The sequence below is a fragment of the Hydra vulgaris genome, chromosome 03 (assembly GCF_038396675.1).
Source record: "Hydra vulgaris chromosome 03, alternate assembly HydraT2T_AEP".
Taxonomy (NCBI): Eukaryota; Metazoa; Cnidaria; class Hydrozoa; order Anthoathecata; family Hydridae; genus Hydra; species Hydra vulgaris.
This window is the reverse complement of record NC_088922.1, coordinates 45,809,345-45,832,114: the sequence shown is the minus strand read 5'-3', so window position 1 is coordinate 45,832,114 and position 22,770 is coordinate 45,809,345. Positions and strand designations below refer to the sequence as shown.

Here is a 22,770-nt window from a genome sequence, read left to right as displayed (position 1 = left end):
ATGTTAACATTTTCTTAAGAAATAACTCTGCAAAACATGTTAAAAAAAAATTATTTTTTACAAAAAATATGAAATAAATATACATATTTATATATATACATATATACGATTTAAACAAATCATAAATTTTAAGACATTTTCAGTGTTTTATTTTCCTTTTTTGAAAAATTTATTCGCATCGAAAATTACGAACCTTAAGTTTTAGCTGCAAGTTCATATTCAGCATTACTTTTAATTATGATCCTCGAGCAGTTCCTGATCCAATGATTCAAATATTCATATATAAACAATCTTCATGATAGTATTTATTACTAAAGAAGTATCGGATAGATCACTAGATTCTTCATGATGAAAGTCAAATGCAATACACGCTAAGACTAGGCAATCATTTAGAGAAACTGATAGATCAAGTTTACATCTAAAAAAAGCCACAAGCAGGTGAAGTGATATGTTCAAGAAACTGCTCAGTGACTAAGAAGAACATCTGCTTCTGATAAACCATCTTCATGAGTGAAGGACAGTTCATCATGATCACATTTATTTTTTTCACGAAAATCTGTATTCAACATGCTTGCAGAAGTGTGTGTTGATGTTGAAAATGACTCTGAACGCTCTGGTTGGATTGGTTGAAGATCTATATATTCCTACAAAATAAACAAACACGCAGCTTATCATTAAAAAAATTTTAAATTTCTTTTATTTTCAACAATTATAAACATAACAATAAATTAGGGGGATTAGGGTTCAGTTTATGAATAACACAACTTTAAAAAAAAAAAAAAAAATACCAATTTATGTGTTTAACTAAAGCATTTTACTTAAGAGTTAAAAATTACTTGTGGTTTTTCTTATATTCGTTGAAAAATAAATAATAGATTAGTAGATGAGCTTCATTAAAAAAATTTTTATTCAGTTACTTACTGTAGAACTTGCATCCAATAGCATTCTTTCTAGATCTTCAATTAGTTGTGAAAATGTCGGACGTTTTGATGGGATTTCTTTCCAACAATTTAGCATAAGTGTATACCTGCAAAAAATAACAAACACTTTATTTGCAACAATATCATAAATTAATATTAAACTTTTTTTTTGTAAAAGTAAAATAAATAGAAAAAAAACACCAACATATCATCAGTACAATTAAGTGGTCTTTCCATTCGATAGCCTTGCTTTAATAAATCAAACAATTTTTCTAATGCAATTCCAGGGTATGGCGATCCACCTGAGAATATTATTAACTATTTCAATTTTAAGATTGACAAATTATAATAAACAAATATTTTCAAACATTTGAATAGCAATAATAAATATAATATTGTTAATATTATATTTATTATTATATATTATATTTATTATATTTAAACATTTATTTGTTATGAAAATAAATCAAGTTAAACAAAATTTACATAAAAAAATCCAAAATAAAATTGTTTTAAGGTGATTGATACATTTATGTTAGAATCTTATCAGTCTAAACTAATTTTCTGAAGATATTTAGAATCTTATCGGTCTAAACTAATATATCTAATAGATATTCCGGTACTAACCAGAATTTATTTATTTTACCACTTGATAGGTATCTCTTTAGTTTACTGTGTTATATCTAGTTATTTGATATATTTTTGTGTGAGTTAGTGAACATTTTTAAGTACAGGATTTAAAGTTAATATTTTGAATGTTTTCAGTTTCATTTTAAAAGTCAAAGGTTATTTTTAAAATACTTTCAGTGTCAATTCAAAGTTATAAAACAAAAAAGGCCTAAAGGCAAGTCAATAAGTATAGAAAAAGGAGCAGCAATACTTTGCTTTAAGAAGGATATGGTGTTAGATAAATTGCAGAAAAATTAAATCTAATGAAATCAGCGGTTAGTTAAACAATTCGCTGAAACGAAGAAACTAGAAGATTAGAATACAGAAATCGACTAGGTCATTCCCATATAAAAACAAATACTGATAACCAACGAATAAAAATCATCAGTAAACGCAATTGATTGTTAACTGCTTCAGAAATATCAACTATTTTCAACCATGGTCAAGAAAAAAAAGCTGTTCTGTTCAGAAAATTAAACAACGACTACAAAAGTAAACTTGCATGGTCCTGACCATGGTCCATGGTCCTGTTGCTGTCTGAAAACCATATTTGTGGAAAGGTAATCAATAAAATAGATTGAAATGGGCAAAATTCTACAAAAATAGGATGACGGATGATTGGAAACAAGTACTCTGGAGTTGGATATGAAGTTTTTGGAAATAAGAGAAGAGCTTATGTCAGAAGATTTGCTGAAGAAGTCAATATCTCATTCCAACAATAACGAGAAAGCATGGTGGGGCTTTGTATTAGTTTGGGCTTGTTTTTCTCTGGACGGAGTGGAAGATTTGCATAAAACTGATGACATTATGAGAAAAAAACATTGCAGAGATACTTTGCAAACAAACTTCCAGTCTTTGACTATTCAGCAACAATTTTATTCTGATGCATGATAATGATGTTAAACATACTTCATTATTATGTAAAATCTTTTTAGAGTAAAAAAAAAAAAAAATTTGTTACATGTTATGACCTGACCACCCAAAAGAACAGACCTCAACCCTATTGAGTTATTATGGGATGAACTGGATAAAAAAGTAAGAATTGAATGTCCAACATTAAAAACCCAATTACAAAACATTCTAGAAAAAAGAATGGAATAATATTCACATAGAAACAATTCAAAAGTTAATTAAAAGAATGCTAAGAGTAATAATGGCAGTGATAAAAACGAAAGGTGGTTTTTTTGACGAAAAGAAAAATTAATTTTTCTACTTTTTTTTTTTAAATTTAACATTATGACAGTATTTATTATGTTTCAAATTATTATGTCTAAAATATTACAATAAACATAAAATAAATGAATTTTTAATGTAAAAATAAACTATGATGCATGTTTTATTTATTTATGAAAATAATTCAAGTGTCCTAACTTCTATGAGCGGCAGTGTATATATGATCCAAGTACATAAACAATCTTTGTGATACTAAAAACTACTTTATAAATACTTTAGGTCAAGATAATTGAATTTATAATGAATTAATAATGATTTAATGAATTAATAATAATAATTTAATAATGAATTATATTTTTTTAACAACTATTTTTATTATAATTTTGGGGATTTCCAAAGTTTCTAACCTTTTCTTAAACAACCTTAAAATTAACTTAATAATTTTATTTATCAATAAATAAAGAATTTAAAAAACCCTTTGGGAATCATAATTCAAAAAAATCTGTATTTAAAGTTTTAAAAACCCCCTTTGGGAGTTTTAAAAACTTTAAATACAGATTTTTTTTTAATTTTTTTAAAATGAAAGATACAATTAACATAATCTAAAAGTTTAGAAGCTTTTTTATAAATGTTTTTATTGTAAAAAAAAGTTTTAACATAGCTTTAACTTAAGTTACACGAGCTTAAAAATCAATCTTTATTTAAATGTTAAAACATACAATTTATATGTTAAAACATATTAACAAAAAATGTTCTGCTTTTCATGTATTGTTCAACCATAAGTAAAATTTTAAGTTTTTTTGTTACTACATTAATTTTTTGTTATGTGTATTATTTATCATATATAATATATCATATATAACATATCATATATAACATATAATATGTTATGTATGTTATGTTCTTAAAATTTTCAATTAAAAAAAGAAAAAAAACATGTGACCAATGACAAATTAAAAATGTCCATTTTCATAGTAATTTAGTTATTCGATTTCAAAGCTAATGAAAAAAAAGTCAAAAAGCATTATTGGTGTAGAGGTAGAGCCCTTAGATTGTGCTGTTAAATAACTTAAAATAAAATTAATAAAAATAAATGAAAATAAAAGAAATAATATGCAATAACAAAACCATAAAATAAAGGATAATGTTCTTAACATGATAAAAAAAAAACTCAATTTATAAAGTTGTGTTTTTGTGTTTATTTTAAAAACAATGCAATTAATTTGGTTTCCTCAATGATTTTTATTGTGTATATATATATATATATATATATATATATATATATATATATATATATATATATATATATATATATATATATATATATATATATATATATATATGTACACAGAGATATATGTATATATAAATGTTCTAGAACATTGAAAAATAAAACTTTTTTACCAAATGTTACAATTTCCCATGCCAAAATTCCAAATGACCATCTATAAAAATATACTTAAATACAAAAAAAAAAAAAAAAAAATTTAAAGAGAAAAAAAATATGTAAAAAAAACAGCCTATTTCAATCAAACAAATGAGCATACATATCACTTTGAGTAGTGTAAACACGATCAAACAAAGCTTCAATTGCCATCCATTTGACAGGTAAACGCCCCTAAATATAATAATAAAAAGATTTAAATAAAGAAGACAAAGAAATTAATTTTGAGTGAAAATTTACAAAAAAATTTTACATCTGTGCATTTTCTATAATAATCTTGTTCATGAATATCACGTGCAAGTCCAAAATCAGCAATTTTCATTAAATAACCTTCACCAACAAGAACATTTCGAGCAGCTATGTCTCGATGGATGCACTAAAAAAAGATATATATACATTTTAACTTGCAACCACTACTATGCAACATAAGTAAAACTTATAAACTGCAAATTAAAACTTATAGACTATAAATTAAAAAAGAAGTCATTTGGTTACCTTTTTTGAAGCTAAAAAATTCATTCCTCTTGCAACTTGTAAGCAAAACGATGTTAAATCATACAATGTTATTTTCTTGGTTATCACAGAATTAGCTTGCATAACAGGTCGATTGTCTTTCAGAAAGGAGCGCAAATTACCATGACGACAATATTCAACCACTATATATAACTTTCCTAAAATCCATTTAATAAACTCATTTAAAAAATCCATTTAGATACATATTTTGCATTGAAGCATCCAAAAGTCATTAAAAGATACCACGCAAAAAGAAAAGGTTTCAAAATATTTGCAGAAAATTATAACAGTTTATCCTATACTTCATATAATCGCTTAATCTTCCATAAAGTAAAGAACTTATGAAAAAATTATATCAATTATTAAGAGCTGGAGAACTCAAAGTTTCAACACGACATACTTATAGCAATATAGCAACCATAGCAACCAGACAAAACTAAAATATGGTAATACCTTGAGAGATAAAAAATATGGCAATACTTTGTATAAATTATGGTATAAAACTTTAATGTAACAATTGAATCAACTACAAACTGTTTTTATGTCCGAATTGTTATGGGTTAACCAAAAATTAATTAATTTTTATTTTTATACCTTGCTGTGATGACACTGCAAGTAAATTCAGAATATTGATGTGTTTTCCTATAGATTTCATTACTTCTATTTCAGATATAAAATCTTTTAAATCTTGTTCACAACAATCTTCTAAACAAAACATAATCAAGTCAAATAAACAAGTTCTATTCGTAAATAAGTTTTATTTAAAGAAATGTTTATTCATTTATAAATATTAGATATAATAAATAATAAAAGGATATTAAGTAAATACATCAACGTAAAACATTTAATAACAATAAAAAAATAACAATAAAAATCTGTTGATAATGTAAACAGATAAATTTATTTAAAATTTTTAAAATTAAATATATTACAGATAAAATTATTATTTAAGAATATACATAAAAATTCATAAAAACCTTTTTATTTTGTGTGTGTGTTTTAAATCATAACTTGATTTGATTGGATTATAATAAATTAATGGTAAAAAATAAAAGTATACAAAATAGACAATAGTGATATAATAGAATTGTTATAATTTCATAAAAGAAATATGTTATACATTTATGTATGTTAAATGTACTAAAAACATAATAATTAAGCTATAAACTTTTAAACTAAAAATCATAAATATTAGTTTAAATGTTTAAAAAATTAAACTATAAATGTTTTCAAACTGTTTACCTTTCAACATTTTGACAGCAACTGTTTGAACTCCAGTGTGATTTGGTAAATCTTTTGCTGTTGCACGAAAAACTCTACCAAAAGCTCCCTCTCCCAATAAACAATCTGTTTCTAACTGTTCAAGCTTAATCTCCCAAGCAGGATCTGGAGCTATTTTTAAATTGCATTTTTGCTTATCATTTATTAAATTATTATTGAGTGAATGTCTGAAACGTCGACTGGCATAGGAAGCAGAGACAGAAGTAACCATGGTAACACCACTAGTGTTGTTATCCCCAAGATTAAGAATCACAGGTTGTGAAGGTTTGATGTAGTAGATGTTACTGTTTTTAAATTTGTCTTTACTACGAACACGACAAATAAAAAAAATAACAAATGCAACAAAAATTAACCCAGCAAGCATTGAGGTTATGACAATAAAAATAACTGTTTTTTCTACGGATTCCTCCTTGTAGATTTTATTAATGCTTGATTTCATCGGCGGGAGGACAGTCGTTTGCATATATTCTATTGAAAAAAAAATTAAATTATCCAAATAAAGATTACTATTTATTTACTTACAATTTTATTTTATTAATTTTCAGAATTTATTGTTTTTTATTTAAGTGAAGAAAAATAAAGATTATTAATTCAAAATTCTCAAAACTTTTTTAAAAAATTGTAAAACTCATCTGTAAATCAAATTTAATAATATAATTATACATATGTATTTTCTTGTTAAAACATAAATTTGAAAATATCTATTCATTTTTTTCAATTTATTTTAGTATTATTAAAAAACCTCAACTCCAATTTAATTTTTTTTTTTTTACATCTTATAGAAAATGCTGTGATAAAGATATAAAACAAGAAAAAAAGGAAATCCTGTTGAAATAAAAATTATTATATTTTATAACTTAGCAACTAAAAAAAAATCAATTCAAGTAAAAGAATATTACTTGTATGCAATATTTGAAAGGGGTATATATCAAAACCATACTTATTTCCAGCCATTAAGGTATAATTACCAAAATCTTGCTCTGATATATTATTGAAAAAATAATCTAGCTTGATATGAGAAATTGAATTGCCTCTTCTCTGGCCTTTCTCCAAGACAGTTAGTTCTCTCATTGTTGGTAATACTCTTAGGGCCAATTTAGTTTCATTTGTATTTGGATTTGTCATGCTGTAAACGTATAACATTTGAAAGTGAGGGTGGGGTAGAAATGCAGTAACATATATAGGAACAGTTAAATTCTGACCATAGTCGACATAAAAAACCTTATGTTTGTCTGTAGATGATACTATTGGTTTAGCGAACATTTTCTCTATAATACAAAAAATTATAAATACACAAATTGAAAATTATTAAACATAATATAAGTCATAACAAATAAATATATAGTATATAAATATAGCTTGTAAACAATAAATAAAAATATATATAAAAAACTTGAATAAAATACATGCTAAATAAAAAACTAACCATATATTTCAACAGTCATTATATGTTCTATCTTGCCATATTTATTTTCCAAAATACATTTGTATATACCAGCATCATCAAGTCGCAACTCTTTTATACTTAACTTCAAAAAATTTGGTGAGAAAGAAAAACGAAAATTAGACAAGTTGGATCTTGCTTCAATCAGTCGATCATTTTTTACCCTAAAAAAAACAATTCTAATACTAGAATTATCAACAATTTTTGAAATGTAAATAAAAACAATAAAAACATAAATGTATAACATTTTAAGCAAAAAAATCAAAAAATTTTATAATAATCAGAAACTAATAATAAAATAAAATAAGATGAAAGAAAATAAAACACTATATTCTTAGCAGTTTTATTGTTTAGTGTTTATCTAAAAGGTTAGAAGTAAAAGATTGGGAAAGAGATTAAGGCATAACTATCGCTACCCAAAACACAGCAGGATATACTTATAAAAATTACCATGTAATATTAAGAGGTGAAGCGCCTACAGCAGTACAATCTAAATCTAATTTATTCATCACTAACTCAACAAGCAACGAAATGTCATTTTTTATTCTCGGCATCATTTCTATAATAAAATAGAAATATATATATACTTTTTGTATCACTTAATAAACAAAATAAATTTTTAAAATATATTATTTGCTTACCAACAGTTTGGTTTCCCTGAGTTTCTAAACATAAAATAGATTATTTTTAAAATAATCTATTAAAATAGATAAAATAGATTTATTTTTTAAATAATAGACAAATAATGGAAAAGACATTCAGACAATAATTTATTTTAAATAATTTTTTTTTAATTTAAAAAGTACTTTTCTTATCTTAACTTGTATGTTCTTCTTTTTTATGTTTACAAATTGCAAACATTTTTAATTTTAAAACAATTATAAAAAAATAAAGAAAAATTAGCACTTTTAAAATTTAACAAATATTTAGAAATTTAAAAACATTAAAACTTGTAACATAAATCAAAACTACATTTAATACATACTTGACAATTGCATTAAAATATTAAGTCAACAATAATAACATTAAAACAATACATAAAAATTACCTGAAGCTGGCAGTAGATCAAATATCCTTTGAACAGATTCTTCATTCATAGCTGTAACTTTGCACCCATAACGACCAGAATTATGGGATTGATAATGAGCAATAACAAGTTTTTGACCATTTTCAGATAATGTTATATTAGGTTTATTATTGATAACAACATCATTGTGTGTCCTACAAAGATTTTTAACAAACTAAAAATATACTTACTATAATAATGTTTAAAAAAATCAATATACGCATAGAAATAGTATATTATCAAATTTATATATTTTATAGTCAAAAATTATATTTCATACATATAACATATAAAAAAAACAACAACAATACAGATGATGCCAAATTAGGTTTGTATTAGTTATTATTTTGAGTTATTCTTTAAATAATAAATTTTAACTTACCAATCAATTTTTTTGATTAATTCAACAGGAAGATCAACTGAACAATCTAACAGTCTAGATGAACTATCTTCTTCTAATTTCAATATATAATTAACTGGCTCTGTAAAATTCAGCCCAAAAACTAAAAAAAAAAAAAAAGAAAAAAAAATTAAAATTACTTTCCAATATTTTATAAAAAACTAGCAAAAATTGGCATCATTAACTTAAATGCTTCAGTTACATATATGTTAAAAATATGAAATAAAATAAATAAACTATACCTAATCTTGACATAAATAAAACCAAAACAACACACCAATCTGATATCATTTTGCTATATACAACATTTGTATTTATAAATACACAGCATTAAATCCAACAATTTTTTTTTTTTATAAACAATAAAATCTACACAAAAATTTGAATCACCAATTATTTCCTGTAACACATTGTTCTCTTTAACTAAATTATATATTTTAAGTTGAAACTAATTTTTTAGAATTTTAATGATATCAGTAACCATGGTTATAAGTGGTGTAATATTAGACACTGTACACAATAGATATACAAACAGCTTGTAAAGATTAGAAAACACTTAAAATAAGATCCAATCATAATTGGATTTTGTGTCACATTTACAATCATCGTCATCATCATCATCATCACACACAGATATATATATCTATATATCTATATATCTATATATATATATATATATATATATATATATATATATATATATATATATATATATATATATATATATATATATATATATATATACATGATACAATATCTTATACAAAATATGCACTTTAATAATTATAAAACTCCATATTAATCACAAAATCTATTAAAAAACAAAAACAATAACAACTGTATGAAACCCAATAAAGTTATATACTACCAAAATTAAAAATAAAAGAAATTTTGGTAGCATACAATATTAACTTTGATACTGTATATTAAACCAAAGTTAATTTTGGTAACATATAAAACCTGCTTTGATACAGTATTTTAAATTGAAGTCAATTTTAATAACGTGTATTACCAACTTTGATAATGTATAATATTAAAGTTAATTTTAAACCAAAATATAAAATAAATACACTTTTTTTTTGAAATAAAAAATAAACAAAAAATAAAAATGTGTAGCTTAAACAAATTTATATGAAATTTTTAATTTTTCTTATGTCTTTTATAATTTATGCAAAAATCTTTTCTAGTAACACCATTTATTTTGCTTAACAATAACTTTAAACATAAAAAAAGATTAAAATAACAATAAATAGGAAAATTAAAAGGACGCCTTTAGACCTGTTTAATCATCAGTCTTTGTACTTACTATGTTATTGAAACATCATCTCCGCTTAAAACTTGTAAAAAAGGTCAAACATTTTTAATATTTTCCCATGGAAAAAAAACTAAAGTTCCCATGAATAGCTGTTATTGTATATTTTAGATTTCAAACTATTAAAAAAAATTCATAAATATTTTAATAAAGAATATTTTTAAACAAAATAAAATAAAAATTGTATCAATTTTCAGTTCCTCAAAATAAACTAATGAATATATTTGTGCTCAAGTTTTTATATAAAAATAATGATCTTGAAGCAATATAATTTTCAATAAAAATTAACTTTTCAATAGCATTTATAATCTTTTAATTAAAAATAACACGTGGAAAAAAAAAATCAATCCAAAAAATTTAATCATATAAAATGTGGTGCATCAATTTTGTATTTTATGCTAGGTGATTCATATGAAAAAATATTATTAAAATAAATTGGATAAACTCAGATTCAATAAACAGTGCTTTATATACTTTATGAGTCAGGATACAAAAAGTTTGTTATCAAAATGTGTTAAAATTACATTAACAAATAAATCATAATAGAATATATTTATATTAAATAAAAATAACTAAAGGATTTCCCCGCACAAAATATTAGTTTGAAACTTAAATAGAATTTTAAATTATGCATTTTCTAATGGCACATTATACATCAGGAGTTATTTTATATGATGCATCTAACATAAAAGAAAAAATAGGAATACCAAGTAAAATGATAATACTCAAATACAATTTTTTAAAAGCCTATAACTCTTTAAAAAATATGTTATATACAATATACTTTTTAAAGAGTTATAAACTTTAAAAAAAATAAGTATGCCGATATTTTGCAATAGTAAACACGCATATATAATTACATATATATATATATATATATATATATATATAACATTTTATTATAACTTATTATATGCATATTTATTAAAAGTATAAATATAACATTTAATTTATTAAATAACAGTGTTATTTTTTTTACTTATGTTGTACATTAAAGCATGACATCTTATTTTGATTTTGTATAAACTAACAAAAGATTTCTTTTTAATGTAAGATTTATAAAATAAACAGACCAAATATTTGCATTACTGTTATTATTCTTTGAAAGTATTTTATTATGAACATTAAAATCACACACATATATATATATATATATATATATATATATATATATATATATATATATATATATATATATATATATACATATATATATATATATATATATATATACACACACGCACAAATACATTTAAATACACAAAATACTTTTAAATTTTTTTAACACAAATTATATAACTATTTTAATGAACAACGTTTTTTATATTTAGTAAAATAATTTTAAAAAACTTGTTTAATCTGTTACATTGTCATCCTCAGTAAAACTAAAATAAATGAATAAAATTGGTATAAAATACATAAACAATATAAACAATAACTTTGAAACTTTGCGGTCAAAATTCAATAAAACCTTTTTACTATTTAATAATAGTAATTTGATTCTTCTAGAACCATTATTCTACTAAATGTGATATTATTTCAAAACTGATTTACTTCTATAAGGACCATACATAAGTACTGAACATTTTGTTAAAAACTTTTTACAAGTTATTTTCATATTGTTTTTAATCACAAAGGCATTAGTAACACGAGTCTTAAAGCCTTACTTACAATTAACAAGAGGTTTGAGTTTTTCGATTTATTAGCTCAAGAAACATTATATGGATAAGGCTTTTAAAAATTTTCAACAAGTCAACAATAGAATGTCCTGCAAATTTTAATTCATTGTATGGAGCTTTGACAAGCGCAAACTCTTAAACTTATACCGGGAAATCACTTTTAATTGTTTTACAGTACCGCTTCCTATCAAATGTCTGTTTTTTATATACTTTTCCTTTATCCAGTCGACTGCATGAATAAAGAAGCATAATTCTGTATCGTTGACATATCGAGAATAAACGTAATAAAAACTTGAGTATTTAGCGATAGGCATCAATTTGTGTTACATGACCTAGCTTAAACTATAATTCGATATTTTCTACAGAAACTACTATTTACTTACTTTTAAGTAAGTAACATTTTGACAAAAACCGGCTTTTAAATTTTTTAATTTGCCGCACGAGTATTAATTCTTTTTAAGCTCAAGTATTAGCAAATTTTGCTAATTTTTCTTTTGTAAAATATAAAAGAAAAGAAAAATACTAAATGAGGTTAAGTTATTTTGAGCTCGGAAAAAAAGTGCACTCGTTTATATCGAAGCCAATCAAATTAAAAGATTTAGGCGTAATTAAAAATAACGTTTAAGCTTAAAGAATTAATACAAACAAATTATTTTCTTTGTAGTTATTTGCTGTTGTTCTGTTGCTCGTTGTAAATTTTCGAGGCAATTTTCAAACATGTCAAATTACAATAGTTTGCAAAAGTTACGGTGGTTAGAGCCTGAAAAAAAAAAACTTTTAATATTTTATTACCCTCTACTCCAAAATATATAAACAAGTGTATAAAAAATGTTTCGTTTACTCTAAAAGCTTCCACTAGCGCCATTTATTGCAAATTTGACGTATTTATGAAAGAAAAAAAGCTTAAACTTTGCATTATGCCGAATAATTTACTATTTCAATTATGTAAAAAACTTAGTTAAAAGCCTGATTGCTACTCCGTTATCGAAATTAGTATAAATCGTATAAAACGGTGGGTAATGCTTGATAAGGGCCTTTGTTATTTGCACATTTCAAATAACTTAATCAAGTATTAGATTATAGCTGCACCCTATGGGAATACTTGAATCGATTGTACGCAATTATCTGGATATATTCACTTTCTTTGTTTATAATTATGCTTCATGTTGTTCAGAAAATATTGTTATGATAATAACTTAGATTTAGAAAAATAAACAAAAAACAAACTTGTACTATTTATAATACCTCAATAACACTAAAATTTCATAAACTTTGTAATTCCTAATACGTACTCTTAAAAAAATACTGTCGTAGAACATTATTAAAAAAAAATTATTAGCGAAACAAAAGTGAATAATAACATAAAATAAAATATCGAAATATCAGTGAGAAGTAATCTAACTCATTTTCTAACTTTTTCTTGTCGGACTTATATTTATCTTGTCGGACTTATATTACAACTTTTAGCTCAAAAACTCTTTTCTCATAGAAACTTTCGTACTAGTAAAGCCTTTTACAAAAAAATATTTTTGATTTCAAAGTTTTATTAAAAACAAGCTTTGGCTAAGCAACACTCTATAAACAACTATAATATTTTAAAATGATAAATGATTCGTATTCAACTAAAATATCTAAATCTTTGAGTGTTTTATGGGTTATAACATGTTTACGGAAAGAAGTACAGCGAAGTGAGTATGTCGGGAAAATGTCGGTTTATTTTAAAAGTATTTAAAAAATGACGTTAAATATCTAAACTCGCATAGCTTCTAGTGAATGGCGGTAACTTTGATGACATAACTTTGTGGTAATGAATTAGAAAAGGTCCATTTACCTTAATGATTTAGTTTAAATAAAATCTGGTTTTGCGGTATTGAATGTACACTATATCCAGTTCTGTTTGTTTTTAATAGAACATTTTGCTTTTTTGTTTAATCATAAAATTATCAATTTTCGTTACAAAATCTTATAAAAAAAACAAAACAAAAGAAGTAGCACATAAGTGTTTTTAAGATACAAAAACAAAAAAATGAATGTAAAAAGTTATTGCAAATCTGTTAAACCGTAAATACCTGGCTTTCGTCATAAACAATATTTACGCAAAGTGACTAAGCACAGTTTTAGTTTATCAAATCGATAATAACGTTTTAGTTTAACAAAACGATAATAACGTTCCTTACTGATGTTTATTTGATTAGCCATTTTGTAATTTAATGGATTATTGAAATAAGAGTATGGCGTGTAGATTTACAATTTCAACTTTTTTAAATAATTCAAAATAATTCGGTTTTCATTTATAAAATCATTATTAGAATTTTAATTATACGTCTTATAGTACGTCAATCATAGATCTTAATAGCTTAACTATTGAGCAGATATTTTTTATAGAACTTAACTTTGTGGTATTTAAAGGCTCTAACCCTAAACCTAGCCTTTTCTAAAGACACAATAATCAAGTTATATTTTATAACTGTTGTTACATTACGGTAGCAGACTAATGGTTAAATACTCGGCTCACAAATCAGAAGTTCGTTGTTAAATCTACCGGGAATGAAGTTAAAGGGGTTTTTTGTTTTCAGTCTCCAATCATCGCAATTTTTCGCAAACTATCATTCTTTGACATATGTAAAAGAATACAAATGTTTGGAGTTTGCTCCATGTCTTGAAGTTAGCTATCTCAAAACCAAAAAATCCTGGATCCGTCACTGCAAATTGCTGCCTTATTTGGATAGCGGTCCTTGTTGCCAAAGCGTTGTCTTCATTGCTAGCTAGTCGCTAGGCAATTTTCTAACGGCATTTGATACAGTAGATCCATCTCAGGGGCTATTTTTGTCTCTCGCCAAGGAGCGGGCTAAAAAGGTCTTGAAAAAAAAAGGTCCGCTTATTTTCATTTATAAGTAACTTTCTTTTTTATTTTTTTGTACTTTAGTGTAAAAATCAAGTTCATATATGTATAATTACGTATAATAGTCAATATCATTTGTCAGTATAATTGTCTAATTCGGTATAATAGTCAATTTACAAAAGAATATTTCTGAAAAAAAAGTCCTGGGGGGGGGGGGACTACTACCCCACAGCCCCCTTTCTAAAAACCCACCACTGATCCATCTATACATTATCTTACATTATCTTATTTTGATACAGTAGATACCCTCTTACTTCATAAACTTAAATACTGTGGAATAAATAACAAAGTGATAAAGTGGTTCGAAAGTTATTTATCAAGCCGAAAACAAAATGATTCCTGTAAAGTCGTTTAGAAAGGATTTATTAGATTCTGTGGTGTTCCACAAGGCTCTATATTTGGGACACTTCTTTTCTTGATTTATATTAGTGACTTGAATAAAGCCTCAAATCTACTTAGTATTATGTTTGAGAACAACACTAACTTATTTCTTGCTAATAATGATACTTGTAAACTTTTTTCTGCTATGAATGACGAGCTTAAAAATATTTCTTTCTGGTTCAAGTATCACAAATCAACTATAAATAGTAATAAAACAAAATATATTATTTTCCATTTGCTTAAAAAAAAATCTACCTATAAATCTGATTCTAATTTTTATTGACCAAATTGAGATTAAAAGAGATTGGGTTACAAATTTTTTAGGAGTTTTCCGTAATGAATGCATTACATGAAAACATCACATTGATAACAACTCTACCAAAATATTTAAAAACAACAAAATTTTGTATAAAAATAGAGATTATTTAAATAAAAAGAGCTTGTACCAACTTTATTGCTCATTTGTCCATAACTATTTAAGTTATGCAAATATTGCCTGAGGAACTACTGATGAAAATAGAATGAAACGTTTTTATAACAGTCAGAAGAACGCAATTCGTATTATTAATTTTGCGGATCGTCTTACTCATTTAAAACCCTTATTCAAAGAAATAAGATTACTTAATATATATATGAACATGGCCGTCCCTGACAGGAGGTTTACGGGTATCTTACCCCAATCCCCAACCCCCTCCTTCCCTAACGCTGTTATATATGCATTTGATTTGGCACATTTGTACATTAAGGATTTGAGTTGGCAAGTTTTGAAGTATAGTTGGCTTTTTTTATGTCTCTAGTTGGCAAAAAACAAATACAACATCCCCTCCCCTCCCATGAAAGACATTGAATATACAGTATGCGACAAAAGTGTTTACATGTTTTTGAAAAATATTCTTTTTTAAAATAAATGATTGAAAAACATGTTTATATATCAATATATATATACCAAAATAAAGGTAATTCATTGTAGTTTCATGTTTTGAGCCTAAATTTAAATGAATGAGAAGTGTTTATAGCAAATTATTTATTGAAACAAAATGTCAGATGTAAACAGTTTTGTCGAGATTCATGCTATTATTAATTTTAATGCGAAATTAATACTTTGTGGCTATATTTTTAATTTGTTTAAATAAAACATATCTCAATTAGTAATAAACGGTTTATTCAAACTTAAAATTCGTAATGTAAACAACAGAAAAATTATAATTGAAAGAATGAAGAAAGTGTCGAAAGAAATTGAAAATTTAGCTGTTCAGAAGCTTAAATCAGGATTGTCTCTTCGTGAGATAGAACGAGAACTTAATATATCTTATTGTTTAGTCTATAAAATTAAGAAGCGAAACGATATAGAGGAGAAATACAACAAAAATGGACGCAAGAAAATTTTCACTACTCGAGATCAGAGAACAATTTCTAGATTAATCATGACAAATAAAGCAAAATCAGCACACGATGTAAAGAAACAATTAAATAATGCTCAAGGTACAGTGGTAAGTACTCGAACAGTGCAGAGAGAACTCAAGAGAATTGGATTCAAGGCAATAAAGAAGATCAAGAAACCACTACTAACACCGAAACATCGTAAACAACGATTGGAATTTGCAAAGAAGTATGAAAACTGGACTTTTGCTGAGTGGAGTAAGGTGATTTGGACAGACGAAAGTAAGATTAACTTGATTGGCTCTGATGGCATTCGATGTGTATGGAAAAAAGCTGGAGAAGGAATTTCTGATCGTGACTTTATTCCAACAGAAAAATATGGCGGCGGTAAGTTGTTGTTTTGGGGATGTTTCTTTTCGTCTGGTGTTGGTAAAATCGTAAAAATTGATAGAATAATGGACGCGAAACATTATATTGACATTTTAAACAATGGCTATTTGCCTAGTTTACGAGGATGGTGAAAGCAAATTCGTTCGACACTTTTTATGCAAGACAATGATCCAAAACACAAGGCAAAAATCACATTAGAATTCCTAAATTCGAAGAAATTTAAGATTCTAGAGTGGCCTGCGCAAAGTCCCGATCTTAACCCGATCGAGAATCTTTGGTCTATTGTGAAGAATCGAGTTTATAATTATGAAACAAGAGCAGCCAGTTGACAAGAATTATGGGAACGAGTTGAGTATGTTTGGAGTTCGATAACTGTTGAAGAATGCAAGAAGTTGATTGGTAGCATGTCTGCGAGAATTGCAACAGTCATTAGAAGTCGTGGAGGCTACACAAAGTATTAATTTCGCATTAAAATTAATAATAGCATAAATCGCGACAAAACTGTTTACATCTGACATTTTGTTTCAATAAATAATTTGCTATAAACACTTCTCATTCATTTAAATTCAGGCTCAAAACATGAAACTACAATGAATTACCTTTATTTTGGTATATATATATATTTATATATAAACATGTATTTCAATCATTTATTTTAAAAAAGAATATTTTTCAAATAAATGTAAACACTTTTGTCGCATACTGTATTTACTTCATATACAGGACGGCCCTGCATATAAAGTAAATGTATTCAATGTCTTATGTTTTGTATATATGTGGAAAAATAGTTTAGTTCCTAACGTTTTTTAATATACCTTTACTTTAAAACCTGTCAATAAATATAACCTAAGTTTTCTATTGATTACCATACACCATAACTTTAGAATAAAGTTATTCTTTCTATGAACAACCTACCTGGATAATAGACTACTAATAGTAACATTTTGAAATTGTTAACTTTCTATTATTACTCAGAATTAGTTTATTTTACTGTTTGTATTAAGTCAGATTACCTTGTTTATAGTATTAGTCTATGTACTTAAAAAGTTTATTTTCTTTCGTCATTGTGAGAAGTTTATTAGTTTATTTTAACTCACCATTGTGAATTATTTATTACTACATTATCGCGGATTATTTTAGGTTCTGATGACAAGATCTTTGTGATCTTTTTTTAGTTACCTTGTGTACATTGTTCATCATTGTAAATTTGTGAAAAGTTATTGGTTTTTTTTTAAATTATTACTTTATGATCGTACAACGACAAACTAATGTAAAAAAAAAAAAAAATCAAAACAAAAATAAAGTATACAGGGTTTGAACCCAAGTTGAACCCAAGGCGGGTTAAAGATGGCGTCTTAGTTGAGCACGTGTCTTAAAATCTGTATAATCTATAATATATTTCGTTCCTTGTGAATTGTATTATAAAAAATATGGCTGCAACAGTATCAGAAATAAAGAAAATGCTGACTCAAATGTTCAATGAATACAAAAAGGGAATTGAAAAAATACTAAAACAACGAGAAAAAAACTTTGTTGACATTCTGAGTTCTAATTCGAAAATAATAAACGATCGATTGGGATTGATTGAAAACAAATCTGCTGATAATGTAAACAAAATAAACAAAATAGAAAAAAGAATTAAATGAGTTAAAGGAAAGTCTAAACTTTCACGAACATTTAATTGAACAGAAAGTCAAAACGGTAAGTAACAACTTAGAGAAAGAAAGGCCAATACAAAATATTAATGAGAAAAATAGAATACTAGTAGATCGCTCAAGACGAAATAATCTTAGAATTGAAGGGATTACGGAAAGTGTTAACGAAACCTGGGATGAGTCCGAAGATAAAGTTTTAAAATTATTTTCTAAAACTTTGGAAGTGAATGAAGTAGAGATCGAACAAGCCCATCGCACAGGGTATAAAAAAGACGGAAAAACAAGAACTATAATTCCAAAATTACTAAGATTCAAAGACAAAACAAAAATCCTGAAAGAAGCCCACCGACTCAAAGGACTAAACATTTATATAAACGAAGGTTACTCTCGAGAGACTTCAGTTATAAGAAAGAAGCGATTTTCAGAGGCGAAGCTAAGAAGAGAAAACGGAGAGAACGTCGCTGTAAGGTACGACAAAATTATTAAATTCAAAAGTGGTTTTACCAAGAAAGATCTAAGTAAGTAAAAATATTAATTTTCGTTTTCAAAAATATATTTTTATTTTTTATAATACAAATGGCTGACAAAACAAATAAAACAAAAACTTTTAAGTTTTTTGATAAAAATAATTCACTGCTTTTGAATAAAAATAAAGATCCTGATATAAATCTTTTTAATGAAATTGAAATTGACTCTTGTTACTTTAATGTTGAGGAAGTATCTTGTTATTTTAACTCAACGCAACCATTATTTTCGACATTAACCCTAAACATTAATGAAACAACCTCTTATTTTTAAAATTTTTTCTTATTTTTAAAATTTTTCCTTTTTCAATTTAAATCTTCACTTTTTCTTGAAATTATATTATATTACTTGCTTGGTTATTTAATGATATTCATTGTAAAAGAAGTAAAAAAAAAAAAAAAAAAAAAAAAAATTATATGTATTATAAATATTTTATTATATTTGTATTTGGTTTATATTTTGTTATATTTTGTCAACGACAAAAATGGGGCAAGATGATAAGACTATTGTCTTCTACTGCTCCAGTCATATATTTCACGGTAAAATGTTGTACAAACTTATATTAATAATGACGAATTTATATATATATATAAAAAAAAAATACAAGGTAGGTAAACCTTAAAAACTACAAAAAGAAAAAAAAAAAAAAGTAATGGTACCCTATAACTGAATATAGAAAATAGAAATCTTTTGAAGTGCTAAAATTTTCTGTACTTAAAAACTAATTTATATGATTGTCTACTTTTCTAACTTTAGTTTTTAGTAAAGTTTTGTGATTTATAGAAAAGTTGCTTTTTTTGAATAATCTATTGTAAAATTCATTAAAAATAAAAACAGGTGTCATCAAGGAATATCAAGAAAGCATGTCTCAAAATCAAAAAAAATCAAGAATTAAAATTAAGGCTCAAAATCAGGAGCCAGAGTCTTCTGGCAGTCTTTTTCTAAGCACACCAAAGAAAATATGCACACGTATATCAGCAAATGTTAACACCAGTTACTCCAAATTCATTGTCCAAATTAGCAAAATTACATCATCTATATGAATCGGCAAACTGATGAAAATTTATGTTTGAGCAGTCACATATAATTATGAAAGAAAGTTATGAGAAAAGTTTAAATCTAGAAGATATACCAGGTTTACTTACAGTAAACAAGATTCAGCAAAAATACATTAAAAAAAAACAAAAAACATACGTGTCACCAACATACATGGGTCTATAGAAGCCCAAAACATAATAAAACAGGTTGAGTTGATTGAAACTGGAAAAAAAGGAAAAAAATGATCAAAAAGAAGAGAAAAAGCAAGAAAAATGCAATGATATTTGTACAATAAAGGGTTTTTAAAGAATGCCTAGCCTGCCACGAAATGCCTAGCCTGCCACGAAATGCCTAGCCTGCCACGAAATGCCTAGCCTGCCACGAAATGCCTAGCCTGCCACGAAATTAAAAAAAAACAGTATGTAGCAAAATATCTTGTAGAGTTAATGGAATGAAACTAATTAATGGAATGAAACTAATAATGATTAAACTAGGAGCATCAACCAAAACAAATGCTAAATATAAAGACAATTTGAATGACGAGGAAAGCAATAATATCAGTTAGGGAAATATTTTATGTTGTTTTGAAATGTAACTTACTGATTCTGAAAAGAAATTTATGCTCAAAACATCGTGGTGAACGGACGCGTTTTGCTTAGCACAGAAAAAAAATTAAATATTTTTCGCTTTTTGTTTTATTATTATTATTATTACTATTATTTCTTCGCTTGCTGGATTAAAAATGTTTATTTCTTATAATGAATAAATTGAAAAAGTTATCAACAGAATCTTGGATTAATGATGATAAAGAAGTTTCAATAAGTATTATTCGAGAAATATTCAAAGAAATGTTTCATTAACAGCAAAACGACATTCTCAAACATATTAACGGAAACTTAAAATTATCTAACGACAGAATTGATGGCTTGAATGCAGAAATATTATCAATAAAAGAATCGTATAAAACTCTATTTAATGAAAACGAATCAAGGAAAGTAGAACTTGAAAATGTCAACGAAAGATTAAAAAAATATGAATGCGTTCAAAGAGATATTGAAGAGAGTCTTATTAAATATTCAAATACGTAGATATTCAAGAAAAGAAAGTTCACGACCTAGAGGAAAAAATTCACAACAAAACAGAAATCGGTCAAACAGAAAAAAATGAAGTTCGACAATTAGAAGACAGGCAAAGAAGAAACAATCTACGACTTGATGAACTTAAAGAGAACGAATCGGAAAGCTGGGAGGAAACCGAATTAAAAGTCATTAAAGTAAAATCGAAAACAATCTCAACATAAAAGGAGTTACTATTGAACGGGCACACAGAACAGGAAAGATAAGTTCAAAAAATCCGAGAACTATAGTAATGAAGTTATTAAATTATAAAGATAAGATTCAAATTTTGAAAAACGCGCACAAACTCAAAGGAACGAATATTTACATAAACGAGGATTATTCTTTCGATACAATGGTGATACGGAAAAATTACTTGAAAAAATGAAAGTCAACAGGAACAACGGTATGTACTCGATTGTTATTTATGACAAACTTATAGTAAAAGAACTTCGAAAAAATCAGAACACTAAAATTTAATCATTTCAATTTATTATGTTTTTTGGTTTTTATACTTTTTTATTTATTATGGATAAAACTATAAATTTTTATCAAAATTCACAATTTAAATCTTTTCAAGTAAACAAAAATATACTTCTAGAGAGTCATTCAGATCCAGATATTAATTTTTGTAATAGTAGCGATGAAATAAAAAACATAAGTCCATTATATTACAACTTAAATACTTCAAATCCTGAAATAGATATAGATGCATTCTCAATCCTTTATTTAAATATTAGAAGTATTCAAAAAAATTTTGAGAAGTTTAAACTTTTTTTACTCAGCACAAAAACGGAGTTTAAAGTTATTTGCCTCACAGAAACATGGTGTCACAATATTGAAATTGAAAACAATTCAAACTTTCAGTTAAAAAATTATAAAGTAGTTCATCAACTCAGAAACTCTGAAAAACCAGGTGGAGGAGTATGCATCTTTATCCACAACTCATTAATTTATAAACCGCGAAGTGATTACTGTACAGCAAGTAATGATTGTGAGTCATTGACAATTAAAATATTCAGTAAAACTACCAAAAACGTAATTGTGCATTTTTTATACAGACCACCTTTAGGTAATATGAAAATATTTGATAAACACATAAAAAGTTTAATTACAAATAAAGATGTTGTAGATGCGTTTACCTTGTGGGCGATTTGAATTTAAATGTACTAGAATATGACTCAAAGAAAAACGTCAGAAATTTTCTTAATTTAGTATTTCAAAATGGATTTATTCCAACCATAAATAAACCAACTAGAATTACCAAAAATAGTGCAACCTCAATTGATCAAATTATAACAAACAAATTTACAGACACAAAAGGTAAAACTGGAATATTTATATCTGATATATCGGATCATTTTCCAATTTTTATTGCAACTCAAAAATGTAATCTTTCAAAAAACTCGCAAAAAGTGAAAATAACTTAGCGAATCATTAATGATGTTTCTATTGAACTTTTTAATCAATCTTTATCTTCTGA

General features: G+C 25.5%; 1 protein-coding gene across 1 annotated transcript; it reads right to left on the bottom strand.

Annotated features, from left to right (window-relative positions):
* Nucleotides 1-156: 156 nt before the first annotated feature.
* On the bottom strand, nt 157-9,281 carry LOC100206525 (fibroblast growth factor receptor; the record flags this gene model as incomplete). Its single annotated transcript, NM_001309765.1, is given in 16 exon segments — nt 157-644; nt 922-1,027; nt 1,126-1,222; nt 4,167-4,207; nt 4,310-4,380; nt 4,460-4,582; nt 4,702-4,877; nt 5,314-5,424; nt 5,962-6,468; nt 6,900-7,268; nt 7,427-7,608; nt 7,895-8,003; nt 8,086-8,109; nt 8,493-8,665; nt 8,893-9,013; nt 9,153-9,281. Coding segments are annotated over 16 exon segments (2,451 nt in total). The 3' UTR covers nt 157-452.
* Between the last annotated feature and the right edge of the window lie 13,489 nt (nt 9,282-22,770).